This window comes from Capra hircus, chromosome 17, assembly GCF_001704415.2.
Source record: "Capra hircus breed San Clemente chromosome 17, ASM170441v1, whole genome shotgun sequence".
Taxonomy (NCBI): Eukaryota; Metazoa; Chordata; class Mammalia; order Artiodactyla; family Bovidae; genus Capra; species Capra hircus.
In genome coordinates, this window is record NC_030824.1 from 69,173,018 (window position 1) to 69,189,388 (window position 16,371).

General features: G+C 38.5%; 1 protein-coding gene across 2 annotated transcripts in view; it reads left to right on the forward strand.

The window, feature by feature from the left end:
- The window catches only part of KLHL2 (kelch like family member 2), a 161,852-nt gene extending 154,698 nt beyond the window's left edge, over positions 1–7,154 (forward strand). For both annotated transcript variants that reach the window (XM_018061632.1, XM_018061633.1), the window contains 5 exons: positions 218–319; positions 1,830–1,958; positions 2,584–2,724; positions 4,567–4,710; positions 6,042–7,154. In XM_018061632.1, coding sequence (XP_017917121.1) covers positions 218–319; positions 1,830–1,958; positions 2,584–2,724; positions 4,567–4,710; positions 6,042–6,070 — 545 coding nt within the window. In that variant the 3' untranslated portion in view covers positions 6,071–7,154. The remainder of the gene's footprint in view (positions 1–217; positions 320–1,829; positions 1,959–2,583; positions 2,725–4,566; positions 4,711–6,041) is intronic.

Here is a 16,371-nt window from a genome sequence, read left to right on the forward strand (position 1 = left end):
GTTTTTCTCATGCTTCAGTATCAGTCATCTTCTCAAGTTTAAAGAGCCAGTGAATGTCAGTAGCTTGTATAGATGTTCTTTAGAAAAGAAATTATTTCTCTTCATCATATAATTGGATGTTAGCTCATTTTAAATATAAACAACTGAAGTATTTCCCTAATGTATATATAAGGAACCTGAGGAGGAGATGAAGCACATTGTGCTTTGTTCATTACAGGGCTGTCCTCTGTGGAAGCATACAACATCAAGTCTAATGAGTGGTTCCACGTGGCTCCCATGAACACGAGGAGGAGCAGTGTGGGTGTCGGTGTTGTTGGAGGTGCGGGCAATCTTCTGGTGGTTAAGAGTGTTTCTTCCAGTAACCCAGACCCCAGTTTTCTAAATGAGCAAGCAAATGATTTTAAAAGGGAAACATACAGTGGTTATTATGAAATGTTAGTCGTCCTTTTTTGCCTGCCCGCTGGCCTCTCTCTGTCCTCCCTCCCTCTTTTTCTCATCTCTTTGTATAACATATATAAAATTATTAACTGATCTTAGTATAATCATTTGGGAAGCAAACCAGATGGCGTGAATATGAAGTTTTACATCTAGAGAAGGACTGTTTAACTTTTAAGTGATGGGTTGCCACAGTTATTTGTGTACATGATACTTTGTTCCCCCAAAGAATTAACACAGGAAGTATGAATTTTTTTATTCATTGTGCAGATTTGTGGCTTCCCACCTACCTCTATATGGTGGGTATAATTCTCTGCACTGACTTTTTTTTTTAACCAGATTTATTGTATTTTAATTCACATACAATACATTTTACTCATTAAAGTGTACAATTTGGTGTGCACCTGTCATAACAGTTAATTTTAGAACATTTTTATTACCCCCAAAGCAACCCTATTGCCCTCAGTTATTACCCACATCCTGCCAGCCCGTGGCAAACACTACCCTACATTCCTGTCTCTGTATAAATTTTCTACTTATGGACATTTTCATATTAATGAAATTATAGAGTATGTTGTCCTTTTGCATCTGGTTTCTTTGACTTGGCATAATGTTCAAAGTTCATTTGTGCTGTAACATTTACCAAGGCAATGGCACCCCACTCCAGTACTCTTGCCTGGAAAATCCCATGGATGGAGGAGCCTGGTGGGCTGCAAAGAGTCGGACACGACTGAGCGACTTCACTTTCACTTTTCACTTTCATGCATTGGAGAAGGACATGGCAACCCACTCCAGTATTCTTGCCTGGAGAATCCCAGGGATGGGGGAGCCTGGTGGGCTGCCATCTATGGGGTCGCACAGAGTCGGACACGACTGAAGTGACTTAGCAGCAGCAGCAGCATTTCTTTTTATTAGCAAATAATATTTCATTGTATACTGTACTGACTCTTAGTATTACTTTTTTAAAATGGCCACCCACTCCAGTATTCTTGCCTGGGAAATCCCATGGACAGAGGAGCTACAGTCCATGAGGTTGTAAGAGTCGGACACAACTGAGCACACACACACACGTACAAGATAACTTTGCTATTTAATTTGGTTTTTTAGGATATTGTTCACTTAGCAATTAGAGTTATCCAAAGATATAATAAATGTACTTTCTTTTGTCAGATTATTGATGAAAGTGTTAAATTAATATCATATATATTGTACAGATCTTTATAATGTGATTTGGTAACTCCACCTATCACCATTAGGCAAGATTTTAAATAGTTCATAAAAATCAGTAATACTTTAAAGGTCAACTCTGCTATCATGGAGGAAAATTCAACAATGTCATGAGTTGGAAAAATAGCTGTTTATGAATTTGGCTTTCTTTGTGATTCCATGTTTAGGTCTGCTCTATGCTGTTGGGGGTTATGATGGAGCTTCACGTCAGTGTCTCAGCACAGTAGAATGCTACAGTGCCACAGCAAATGAGTGGACCTATATAGCGGAAATGAGCACTAGGCGGAGTGGAGCAGGTGAATAGGAACCTCACTCAGCAATTGAAACACAAAAATGATGGAAAAGAATTAAACAAGTGAAATAATGACATCTCTTTATATTATCAGAAAATATATACTAATTCTAGTGACACTGTTAAAATGTCTTTTGCATTATACAGGTGGAGTGGTAGGTAGATGCACTTAAATTCACTTTCTCAAATTTCTCACGTGCTTCTTCTGTTTCACTTAATTATTCATATTGTTTGGCATTACTTTTAGGTTTTTGTTTTTGGTGCTTATTGGAGAACTTGCTTAGTAATCAACTCCCTTCATATCCATTTCTTACAAATTTAATACTCTTAATACTGATTTCCTTTTATCATGAAAGTTGTTTTCAAAAGGGTTATGTTGTAAAGGACTTCCGTCTCTGTTTTCACCTACACATTATTTTTATTGTATTTGACAGTAACAGTAGTTCTTACTAAGATTCTCATTTGTAATTATTTTCATTTCCATTTTCTATGTTGAATGCTTTTAATATTGATTTTTAATATGAATAATTTCAGAATTTTTATTTACAAGTCATTTGAATAAACCCTAAAATGTTACAAATTTCCTGTCCCTTTTACTCTACTATAGGTTGGTTTTTTATGTTTTATAGGTGTTGGTGTGTTAAACAACTTATTGTATGCTGTAGGGGGTCATGATGGCCCTTTAGTACGAAAAAGTGTTGAAGTGTATGATCCTGCCACCAACACATGGAGACAGGTAGCAGATATGAACATGTGCAGAAGAAATGCAGGTATCTGGCTAATTTAAGATTATGAAATTTGTATTGAATTGTATTCAGAGTTTTACTGGTATCACTGTGTATTTCCGTTGTTCTTCTACTGATCTGAGTTCCTAATAGATTGGCCCTGTAAAGGCAGAAACTCACAATGATCCTAGGCAGTAAATGCCAAGCATGATGTGGGGCATGCAGTTTAATGTCATCCTTCCATCAGAGCTTACTTTTTGGTGATGACCATAAATACTAAGTTAGAAAAAGAACTCTATGTATTACTTGGATTAATTCTTTTGTATCGCAGACATTTTTGAATGTCTGCCTGTATCATATTTTGGAGTTCAGTTTTCAGGGACTTCAGTCTAGTTAAGTAAATACTTACACCAGATTAAAAAGCTGGTTTGTTTATCTGAATCTGGAGGGGAACCTAACGAAGGCAACCACAGTTTAATACAGTTCAGGGTTTCTAGAGAATGGAAAAGCTAAAACAACAACAACAGCAATTTAAAGAAACCTGAGGTCTTCAAGACCAGGGAAGTACTACCTTAAAAAGAAAATCCATGGAAGGGAAATAGAAATGGATAATAGATTCAGGATAGCTAGATAGTCTTTTGGGGAAATGCTCATCTTCTTAAAAATGGCATTGTCTTCATGCCAGGTCCTATAATCAAAATAAACCTGATGATTCTCAGAAACTGTGTACCATTGATTGATGTTGCAAGATGCACCTTCCATCACCCCAGAAATGCTCTTCCTATTTCTCTTTACTTTAAATGGGATCACTAAGGAAGATAAGTATATGGGACTCCAAGAACTCACTCAGCAGAACAAAATATATAATTCACTTGACCTTGTACCTCATCCAGTCAGTAGTACTAGGTGAAGTACTAAAGCTCTCTCAGCTATGGATAGTCCAAAACTAGTAAAACCCCACAAATCTGGGCCCCAGCACATGTGAAGTTAGAAAAGCATATGTGTTTGTGCTTCTGGATTAGGAAATTTATTTGCAACAAGAGCAAGAAAGCTGAAAATAACTTTAAAAATCTATCAGTGAAAGATAAATGAATTACGGTAGTATCATACATGAAATACTGTGCAGCCATTAAAAATAATATAAATCTGTATTTATTAACTTGAAGAAATATCCAGGTATATATTGTTTGGTGTGAGTGTGTAAAAAATAGTTTATGTAGCATTAGCTACTTTGGGGTTAAAAAAGAATCTGAGAATATATGCATAGAAAAGAGCCAAAATTTCAGTACTTGGGATTCTAAGCGGTATAAGATTAGTGGTGGTCTTTTCTTCTTTGTACTTTTCTACGGTTTTGAATTTTTCCAAAAAAGAAAAAAAACATAGTATTCTCATAATAATTAAATAAATAATACTGTTCTCCCTTTAAAGGAGATAAAATAATTAGCTAGTCAGTATAATAAAATTCAGAATCATTTTTACCTTCTACAAATATATATATTTATTATTTTCTCTTTTTCCTTAAGATTTCCTTAGAAGCTGACTTTGGGAGAATTACTAAACTTCTTTGACTTTTAAATTTTCTACTGTTTTTAATAAAGTGGGAAATAAAATAGTTTCTAGCATATAAAGTAAGGTTATTGTGAAGATTAAATGAAATAATGCATATATAGAGCAACTGCTGTATAAGTAACTTGAGTAGAAGCTGACAGTTGATATTAGAGAAATTCCTCACATAAAGGAATTCTTTTCAGCTTTCCCCATCTTCTCTTCCTGCCTCTTACACAGAAGTAATTGTATCTGGATCACTTGACCAGACACGTTCAGAGCCATTTATAGGCATCCAAATTTTTAAAATAATTGTTTTCTCTCTGTTTAATTTTTTTAAAGGAGTTTGTGCAGTTAATGGTCTGTTATACGTAGTTGGAGGGGATGATGGTTCCTGTAACTTGGCATCAGTAGAATATTATAACCCAACAACTGATAAATGGACAGTTGTATCATCTTGTATGAGCACAGGGAGAAGTTATGCAGGTAATGATTGTTCAGTTTTCTTACAGTCTTCTATTATAATACAAAATCATTATGACTTTTCCATTAAGAATGTTTTTCTCATATAAGAAGAAAGTCTTTTCTCAAAGTATATCTTCTTATTCTCAAGATAATTAATGTCAGATATGTATGTTCTAAAATAAGGTACTAGTATTCTTTTATCATTCTGTAGTCATTTGTATTCAAAATTACAAATGTTTCCATTGTAGAAAGGAATTCACTATGTAGCAAGGCTTTAATTACTCAGATATCTTAAAGATATGGGGGCTTCCCCAGTAGCTCACTGAGTAAAGAATCTGTCTGCAATGCAGGAAACACAGTTTCGATCCCTGGGTTAGGAAAACCCCCCTGGAGGAGGAAATGGCAAGCCACTTCAGTATTATTGTGTGAAAAATCCCATGGACAGAGGAGCCTTATAGGCAGTAGTCCAAAGGGTCTCAAAGGGTCAAGACGCAACTGAGCAACTCTTCACGCATACTGAAAGAAATCTCCCTTGGCAGGGCTCCATGTGATGGTAATATGGTGAGGCTACAGAGTAATTTTTTTTAAGCACAGCACTGATTGAATTATAAAATAATCATTTTGGTCCATTCTCTTCATAGGAAAAATGGTAATACTCTTTAATAATATGTCTTTAAAAATGCTGCATATGAATTTTCTGATACCTATATTTATATTGCTTTAAATATTAGAATGTTTCAGTAACATTCTAATATTGATTTACTACTGGAGAAAAAAGAAATTTATACTAATTAACCATCACTGTTATTTATGTATCATCCAAAACAACATGTAATAGAACTATATACAGTAAGCTTCCAGGATAGCATTTGTCAAAATTATGTAAAATTTTTTAAAACAGCTTTAGTGAGATATAACTGACAGAGAATAAATAGCTTATATTTAAAGTATACAATTTTATTAGTTTTTACATATATATGAAACTGTCACCACAATCAAGATAATGAATATTCATCACTCTCACAAGTTTCTCTGTACCCTTTTTAGTATTAGGTGGACCTTAGTATTTCTTGAGTAAAGTTGTTTTCCCTTCATTATATAACTGTGAAGAGCAAAAGATGACTTCTGGATTAAATAGTCTGACATAGTTTCGGTACATAATTTTTAAACAAAGATTTCATTGTCATTTAGATTAAAATGATAGTAATATTAAAGTTTCTTAGAGATTTTGAAACATCATGATCTGTTCAGTTCTTGTCACTTAAGTTATAATATAAAAAAATTCAAGATTTTCTCAGAGATACAGAATGCTTCCTGTGACTTCAGTTTTATTTCTTTGTTTCTTTGTTCAGGGGTCACAGTTATTGATAAACCATTATGAGCCTAAAGGACATTTTCGGCACATTTACACATGAGAAGCAGACTTCAACAAGTACTTCTGAAGTGACTGAGAGTCTAGCACTTCTCCACTTGTAGCTGCACGTTAAGTCTCTGCAGAGGATAAGATCATCTGCCTCTCTAGGCCTCAGATACTGAAGATTATTTTTGGTAGATGCACCGTGTAGGCTTTTTCTGCAGTGAGCAGCAGCTGACTGAATTTTAATAAGAAACTTGGATTGCAGTATTATTCTGTAGTCTTTGGACAACAGTTGCTTTCACAAACAGTAGTTATCAACCTTGAATAACTATGGATTATTTTGTGAAGGGGGATAAAGTAATGTGTTCTTGTAAAATTAAATTTCATCTTTATTCCTTCTCCTGAAAAATCTGTATGCACAGGAACTGAAAATCTTTGAACAGGTATTAAACTCTGTGTAAGTATATAAACTAGTTGAGGGATAAAACCGTTTGCTTTTATAAAATATGTTTGATTACATGAGTATAATAAATTGTATGCATATAAATGTGTCTATATGCTTTCCTTTAAATATGTTTGAAAAGATGTTTGCAACTTTATTATACTATTTATAATTGGCACAGTACTTTGAATTATGCCAGTACTACATTGTAAAACAGAGTTGTATTTTTTGATATTTAACAATGCTTAACACTTTAAAATGCCACTTCTGAGGAATGAACATGGTGTAACACACTTGAATACTTGTGTGATGCCAAACTTTTTAAAATAAAATATAAATTATGCTTATTTATTATTTTCTTTGGTTTAATATTGGTCATGTTTTGTCGTGAATTTCAAATTTTTTTTCTTAACACTTTGGCATGAACATTATTGCAGGTTTTTGATGAATATAATGAATGTATGGAATTCAATTGAATTTGCATGCTCTTAAGAATTTTTTCTGTGTGTATAAATTTAGCTGCTATTAACAGAAGAGAGAACTTTCTGTGAGTAGCCATATACATTGATCAGATAGTTTTTCTGAGATTGTCAATTAATCTCACCTTAAAAATGACCAAAATATGTCTTTATTGAATTAACTTTGAATAAAAATGTTTGTATATTATTTGTTTCACGTTGTCCTTGATTTTTATCTAGTTTGTTATTTAAAAAGTTGCCTGTTCACTTCTTGTATTCTTTTATAAAATTTGCATTTTCTACTTCATAAATCAGTATTTAAAATTTGTTGTCAAAGAAACATACAGGGCAAGTCAGTTAAGTCACTGAAAACTGTTCTCCAAGAAAAAGCTACCTTAATTATCAAGGAAAACATCTCCCAAGAATTGGGAAAACTTAAACATTCATAGTGTTCTCTCCCTAATATGGGCAGGACACAAGATAAAAGTAAAAGAAATAGCATTGAATCAAAAGGAAGTCAAAGAAAAAATATCTACTCTGACACAACTGAGAAATAAATTGTGGTTTTGATACCGAATAGAAGGAATTGAGGAAATGGACATAGGGAAGTGGGATGGATACCTGAGGGGCTGAACACAGGAGGAAGAGATGGGATGGGGTCATGGGATATGATGGCTGTTCCTCAGGGATTTAGAAGGTAGTAAGCCTGAGCTTTTGCCAGAATAGTCAATAAGAGGAGAGAACTATACCTGTGATGAAAGTTCTGTTTAGTTAATAGAGTCACATTTAAACATAGAACCACCTTTATTACCAACTTAGTTGAATTTTCCATTGTAAGTGGAATTTAAATAATTAGGAAAAGCAAAAGCCTGTGCTCACTTTATGAAAATAAATTTATGCATTAGTGTTGCTCCAAGCACGTCCATAGTCAACAAACATGTTGAGGATCTAATGAACTTGGAACACTGTTAACGATTTCAGAAAGTGGCACCAAAAAAAGTCATTATCTCTCCTGATCACTTCCAAACACTAATATTCCATGAATTAGTCAATTAACCATTTATGTAAAAAATTTTAAAGCTTTTCTTAAAATATAATCTACTAAGTGACAAAGTTCTAAATACTTAGCATGTCAGATACCTCTTTATCTTTTCTCCTCTAAAGATTTAATAAGCTCTACAGTTCAGTCAGTTCAGTTCAGTTCAGTTGCTCAGTCGTGTCCGACTCTTTGTGACCCCATGAATTGCAGCACACCAGGCCTCCCTGTCCATCACCATCTCCCGGAGTTCACTCAGACTCACATCCATTGAGTCCGTGATGCCATCCAGCCATCTCATCCTCGGTCGTCCCTTTCTCCTCCTGCCCTCAATCCCTCCCAGCATCAGAGTCTTTTCCAATGAGTCAACTCTTCACATGAGGTGGCCAAAGTACTGGAGCTTCAGCTTTAGCATCATTCCTTCCAAAGAAATCCCAGGGTTGATATTCAGAATGGATTGGTTGGATCTCCTTGCAGTGCAAGGGACTCTGAAGAGTCTTCTCCAACACCACAGTTCAAAAGCATCAGTTTTTCAGCGCTCAGCCTTCTTCAAAGTCCAACTTTCACATCCATACATGACCACAGGAAAAACCATAGCTAAGACTAGACGGGCCTTAGTCGGCAAAGTAATGTCTTTGCTTTTGAATATGCTATCTAGGTTGGTCATAACTTTTCTTCCAAGGAGTAACCGTCTTTTAATTTCATGGCTGCAGTCACCATCTGCAGTGATTTTGGAGCCCAAAAAAAAAAAGTCTGACACTGTTTCTACTGTTTCCCCAACTAATTCCCATGAAGTGATGGGACCAGGTGCCATGATCTTTGTTTTCTGAATGTTGAGCTTTAAGCCAACTATTTCACTCTCCTCTTTCACTTTCATCAAGAGGCTTTTTAGTTCCTCTTCACTTTCTGCCATAAGGGTGGTGTCATCTGCATATCTGAGGTTATTGCTATTTCTCCTGGCAATCTTGATTCCAGCCTGTGTTTCTTCCAGTCCAGCGTTTGTCATGATGTACTCTGCATATAAGTTAAATAAGCAGGGTGACAGTATACAGCCTTGACATACTCCATTTTCTATTTGGAACCAGTCTGTTGTTCCATGTCCAGTTCTAACTTGCTTCCTGGCCTGCATACAGATTTCTCAAGAGGGAGGTCAGGTGGTCTGGTATTCCCATCTCTTTCAGAATTTTCCAGAGTTTCTTGTGATCCGCACAGTCAAAGGCTTTGGCATAGTCAACAAAGCAGAAATAGATGTTTTTCTGGAACTCTCTTGCTTTTTCCATGATCCAGCGGATGTTGGCAATTTGATCTCTGGTTCTTCTGCCTTTTCTAAAACCAGCTTGAACATCAGAGAGTCCACGGTTCACGTATTGCTGAAGCCTGGCTTGGAGAATTTTGAGCATTACTTTACTAGCATGTGAGATGAGTGCAATTGTGCAGTAGTTTGAGCATTCTTTTGCATTGCCTTTGTTTGGAATTGGAGTGAAAACTGACCTTTTCCAGTCCTGTGGCCACTGCTGAGTTTTCCAAACTTGCTGGCATATTGAGTGCAGCACTTTCACAGCATCATCTTTCAGGATTTGAAACAGCTCAACTGGAATTCCATCACCTCCACTAGCTTTGTTCATAGTGATGCTTTCTAAGGCCCACTTGACTTCACATTCCAAGATGTCTGGCTCTAGATTAGTGATCACATCATCATGATTATCTGGGTCATGAAGATCTTTTTTTTGTACAGTTCTTCTGTGTAATCTTGCCACCTCTTCTTAATATCTTCTGCTTCTGTTAGGTCCATACCATTTCTGTCCTTTATTGAGCCCATATTTTCATGAAATGTTCCCTTGGTATCTCTAATTTTCTTAAAGAGATCTCTAGTCTTTCACATTCTCTTGTTTTCCTCTATTTCTTTGCATTGATCACTGAAGAAGACTTTCTTATTTTTTCTTGCTATTCTTTGGAACTCTGCATTCAGATGCTTATATCTTTCCTTTTCTCCTTTGCTTTTCGCCTCTCTTTTCACAGCTATTTGTAAGGCCTCCCCAGACAGCCATTTTGCTTTTTTGCATTTCTTTTCCATGGGGATGGTCTTGATCCCTGTCTCCTGTACAATGTCATGAACCTCATTCCATAGTTCATCAGGCACTCTATCAGATCTAGGCCCTTAAATCTATTTCTCACTTCCACTGTATAATCATAAGGGATTTGATTTAGGTCCTACCTGAATGGTCTAGAGGTTTTCCCTATTTTCTTCAATTTGAGTCTGAATTTGGTAATAAGGAGTTCATGATCTGAGCCACAGTCAGCTCCTGGTCTTGTTTTTGTTGACTGTATAGGGCTTCTCCATCTTTGGCTGCAAAGAATATAATCAATCTGCTTTCAGTGTTGACCAGCTGGTGATGTCCATGTGTAGAGTCTTCTCTTGTGTTGTTGGAAGAGGATGTTTGCTATGACCAGTGCATTTTCTTGGCAAAACTCTATTAGTCTTTGCCCTGCTTCATTCCGCATTCCAAGGCCAAGTTTGCCTGTTACTCCAGGTGTTTCTTGACTTCCTACTTTTGCATTCCAGTCCCCTATAAGGAAAAGGACATCTTTTTAGGGTGTTTGTTCTAAAAGGTCTTGTAGGTCTTCATAAAACCGTTCAACTTCAGCTTCTTCAGCATTACTGGTTGGGGCATAGACTTAACTGTGATATTGAATGTTTTGCCTTGGAAACGAACAGAGATCATTCTGTCATTTCTGAGATTGCATCCAAGTACTGCATTTCGGACTCTTTTGTTGACTATGATGGCTACTCCATTTCTTTTGAGGGATTCCTGCCCACAGTAGTAGATATAATGGTCATCTGAGTTAAATTCACCCATTCCAGTCCATTTTAGTTTGCTGATTCCTGGAATGTCGACATTCACTCTTGCCATCTCTTGTTTGACCACTTCCCATTTGCCTTGATTCATGGAGCTGACATTCCAGGTTCCTATGCAATATTGCCCTTTACAGCATTGGATCTTGCTTCTATCACCAGCCACATCCACAACTGGGTATTGTTTTTGCTTTGGCTCCATCCCTTCATTCTTTCTGGAGTTATTTCTCCACTGATCTCCAGTAGCATATTGGGCACGTAATGACCTGGGGAGTTCCTCTTTCGGTATCCTATCATTTTATCTTTTCATACTGTTCATGGGGTTCTCAAGGCAAGCATACTGAAGTGGCTTGCCATTCCCTTCTCCAGTGGACCACATTCTGTCAGACCTCTCCACCATGACCCACCCGTCTTGAGTTGCCCCGCAGGCATAGCTTGGTTTCATTGAGTTAGACAAGGCTGTGGTCTTAGTGTGATTAGATTGACTAGTTTTCTGTGAGTATGGTTTCAGTGTGTCTGCCCTCTGATGCCCTCTTGCAACACCTACCATCTTACATGGGTTTCTCTTACCTTGGGTGTGGTGTATCTCTCCATGGCTGCTCCAGCAAAGCATAGCCGCTGCTCCTTACCTTGTATGAGGGGCACCTCCTTACCACCGCCGTTCCTGACCTTCAACATGGGATAGCTCCTCTAGGCCCTCCTGTGCCTGCTCAGCCACTGTTCCTCGGGTTGCTCCTCCTGGCCGCCGGCCCTGGCCTCGGGCGTGGGTGGCTCCTCCCAGCTGCCGCCCCTGGCCTCGGGCTCACGGTGGCTCCTCACGGTCACCGCCCCTGGCCTTGGGTGCAAGGTGGCTTCTCTCAGCAGCCCCTGACCTCAGACGTTGGGTGTCTCCTCCTGGCCGCCACTGGCCTTGGATGCTGGGTAGCTCCTCCTGGCCGCCACTATACCATAAAACAGTTTGCCAAGGTTCAGTAACTAGATTCATAACTCTTGATTTCAAAGGATTTGAATTTATTCCCCTCCCCTCCATGCCAGTCTTTATCTCTCCAGTTTGAAACATCTTGTTTTCTTCTCTTCAAGCTTATAAATGTGTTCCTGGCTTGTTCGATTTTGTCCAGAAAAGAGGTCAGAAGTCTTATCCTGCAAGAGGAACCACGACATATGAGCAGAGTTCAAGGCTAGTTCCATGAAAATATATTTTAAAGCAACTCTGCTCCTTGCTCCACTTGACTCTGCACCTTCATAACTAAAAGCAGTGATGATTTGGGTTTAGGTAAATGATGTGTATACTTTCACTTCCCTTCCCATTAACTCTGCTATATGATTCCTTGTTTTTATTACCATCCCTATAGATAGCATGAGGACCCATGTATTTATCGTCTCAGCTGTTGATAAGTTAGCATAGTACATAGTGATATAATGGATTAGCCTGCCTCTTGTTTCAGTTTGTTGAACAGATTCCCTCCTACTGGCTTATATGGCTGACTGTCTGATTTCGGAGAGAAGGGTAGATGGGACTGTGGAATCACACTCTGAATCAAGTTTCTGGCATTCTAATTCTGGCTTCACAATTCTAAAGGGAAAAAAAAGCAGTGTAAGTGTTGCAGGGCTTATGGGCATAGGAATCAGATGGCTCTGAGTTTGCATCCCCTTCTCTCAGTTACTGGTTCTTCTGGTGGCTCAAGCAGTAAAGAAACTGCCTGCAATGCAGAAGACCTGGATTCAGTCCCTGGGTGGGGAAGATCCCCTACAGAAGGAATGGCAACCCACTCCAGTGTTCTTACCTGGGAAATTCCATGGACAGAGGAGCCTGGCAGGCTGCAGTCTGTGGGGTCACAAAAGAGTCCCAACAGCTGAGCAATTAACTTTTCTGTCAGTTGCTAATTGTAAGTTTAAACACATTTCTTAACCTCTGACTCTTAGTTTGTGTTCTCTAAAATGGCAACATAAGTATCTGTATCTTAGTGTTTTTTTCTTTTAATGTTGAGTTTTAGACCAGCTTCCTCACTGTCCTCTTTCACCCTCAAGAGGCTCTGTAGTTCTTCTTCACTTTCTGCCATAAGAGTGGTATCATCTGCATATCTTGAGGTGGTTGATATTTCTTCCAGCAGTCTTGATTCCAGATTGTGATTCATCCAGCCTGGCATTTCGCATGGTGAACTCTGCATATAAGTTAAATAAGCAGAGTGATAATATACAACCATGTTGTACTCCTTTCCCAGTTTTGAACCAGTCTGTTCCATGTCCGGTTCTAACTATTGCCTCTTAATCCGCATACAGGTTTCTCAGGAGACAGGTAAGGTGGACTGGTACTCCTATCTCTTTTAAGAATTTTCCACAGTTAATTGTGATGCACACAGTCAAAAGTTTTGGTGTAGACAGTGAAGCAGATGTTTTTCTGGAATCCCCTTGCTTTCTCCGTGATCCAAAGAAGTGGACACAACTTAATAATAACAACAACAACAAAAAAAAAACAACGAAAGTGTATCACTTACAAGGTTATTGTGGAGTTTGAAAGAAATGATGTATAGTAGTGTGCTTGAAATACCAAAGACCCTCAATGTTGTTGTTCAGTAGTTAAATTGTATCTGACTCTTTGAGACCCCCTGGACTTCAGCACACCAGGCTTTTCTGTATCAGCACTCCTCCACCACTATCTCTTGGAATTAGCTCAAACTCATCCACTCCAGTGTTCTTACCTGGAGAATCCCAGGGATAGGGGAGCCTGGTGGGCTACCGTCTCGGGTCGCACAGAGTCAGACATGACTGAAGCGACATAGCAGCAGCAGCAGCATGTCCATTGAGTCAGTGATGCCATCCAACCATCTCATCCTTTGTTGTCCCCTTCTGCTTTCAATCTTTCCCACCATCAGAGTCTTTTCCAATGAGTCAGTTCTTTTTTCACATCAAGTGGCCAAAGTTGAGCTTCAGCATCAGCCCTTCCAATGAATATTCAGGGTTGCTTTCCTGCCAGGAGCCACCACGGGAGATCCCACCCATGACAATGTCATGTGGAAGAGAACTGTTAAGCAAGGCTTCAGAACTCAATGGGCTCCCTAGGCTTTCTCGAGCATCCACCCCAAAACCAGAATCTGTCTGTTTTACTATTTCATGACTTTCACCAACTCCTCTGACATTAACAGGGGTCTGTTCCTGACCACCTTTCTCTGGAGAAACTCAACTTAGGGCTATAGCTAATAAGTCTCCTGGACATGAGAGAAATATTTCAAATCAAACCCCCTCTGTTAGCATTTTAGCTTGCTTGGCAGGTATATCCAGACTCTTGCAGCTACGCATATGATTATTTACATCCTCCCAACTGTGAGAGGCATGGAAAGCCTAAAACATAGAGCCTTTTAAAGAGTTAAAAGTTATTAGACTAGTGCTAATGTAGGATTTCATTATTGGGCCAATGCTTGTTGCTAAGTTCCCATATCTCTTATCCACTGTGCACCTGGGAGTGCACTAGTTAAGATAGTTGAAAAGTAAAAAAAACAACTGTAGCCTTGAAATTAACCACATCAGACTTTTGAGCTAATTGGTTCTTTCTTGTAACTCACTGCACCTTTGCTTCGTGAGAATGTAACTTTGTTTAATACTTTTTGAGGTTGACATAGATTAGAAATATAAGAAAAAATATTTCAAGGGAAAATAAGTTTTCTGGTTGAACAGCCTTTATCAAGAGGGTCATAAAATGTTCACAGGCCTTCAAGGCCAGAAGATAATGTACACAATATTGTTTATGGGAAAGGTTTGCAGAAAAATCCTGGTTTCGATAAAGACAAAACAGATGTAATGTTTGGGCTGACTCTATATGGCTTTGCATCTTTCATTTCCCTCTATGTATAAGACAAGGTATAAAAGTACGTTTTAATAATAAAGCTATTGGGCCTCGCTTGAAGAAGCTTGGTCACCCTGTGTTTTTCCTTTTTCTCTTTTTTTCTCTCTTACTTTCTTTTTCAGGCTGATCCCTTGGAGCATAAAGGCTCCCTGCGTTCACTTATCTGCCTGGGTTTCTAAGACCTAAACCGGAAGACGTTCTGCGTCTTCACTCCCTCGGGAGACCGGGAAGGCACCTGTGGCCTCCGTGAACAGGGCGAACTTCCTGTCTCAAAGTTTTATCGGCTTTCTATGTAAACCAAGAACTATCAGCCTCTTTCTCTCCTCTGTTTTCTTATCTACAATATTCTTTCCTTATCTCTCTCTAAATCATCCGCTGATGCCGTTTTTCCTTCAGGTTCTCCTGGATCCTGCAGGGGCTGGACCCCGGCAGTTTCCTTTAGGATTGATTGGTTTGATCTCCTTTCAGTCCAAGGGACTCTCAAGAGTCTTCCCCAACACCACAGTTCGAAAGCATCAATTCTTCCGCATTCAACCTTCTTTATGGTCCAAGTCTGACATTTGTACATGACTGCTGGGAAAACCAAAGCTTTGACTATATGGAACTTTGTCAGCAAAGGGATGTGTTTCAATAAATTACCACTGTTGTTAAGTTCTCTAAACCACCCATTTCTTTTTTTTTTTTTTTTTAATTTATTTTTTACTGAAGGATAATTGCCTCACAGAATTTTGTTGCTTTCTTTCAAACCTTAGCATGAATCAGCCATAGTTATACATATATCCCCTCCCTTTTGGACCTCCCTTCCATCTCCCTCCTCATCTCACCCCTCTAGGTTGATACAGAGCCCCTGTTTGAGCTAACCTCCTGTTTGAAGAAGCCTCCCATTTCTTCACTGGAAGGAACTGAGATGAGCATATTTCTGTTCTGTTTTGTTTTTTGGAGTTATATCTATGTTTCCTTTCAGTTCTAAATCTCCAAGATTTAAAATAATCATTTGACCCTTTCACATACTTGCATCTTCTCTAATATTAAAAATAATATATCTTTAGTAAGCAGGACTCTAAGTCAGGGATAATAACCAACTTTGTATTACTGAGCACTTCCTGTATTCCAGATACTGTGCAAAGGGCTTACATACAAGTCACATTTATTGTCATAAAAAACTATTATAATACCCACTTTAATAAGTACTGGTTAAAATTTTGAGAAGTAAATTATCTAAGAGCACACTGCTAATGAATGGCAAAGCTTGGTAGGTCTGACCCCACGGCATATGCTCTTAATCCTCCCTTAACAGAGTGCAGCATGTTTAGGCAGAGGGAAAAGTAGGCAGCACCCCAGTCACACCCACAACCTCAGTCAATGGGACAGCGGGTGGTGGGGGTCTGGAGCTAAGCGGGCCAGTCAAAGGAATCCTAAATTGGGTTGCGAGTCTGGGCCGTTATACTTCCCCTGGGAAGAAAAATGCTTCATGGGAAAATGGCTTTACCCATTCTCGGTTACTGACGGCCTGCTTCAGTCCTGAAGAGACCTAGGCTGTGCAACACAGCATCTACCCCAGGATACAACAGGCCTCCTGAAGACAGAGCTCTGAGCACTCAAGGGACAGATCCCATTTCTATCCACTTGATATGACTTTTCTGTCATGATACTTTACAAAGGACATGGGTGTCAAATACATGGGATAGATGAAT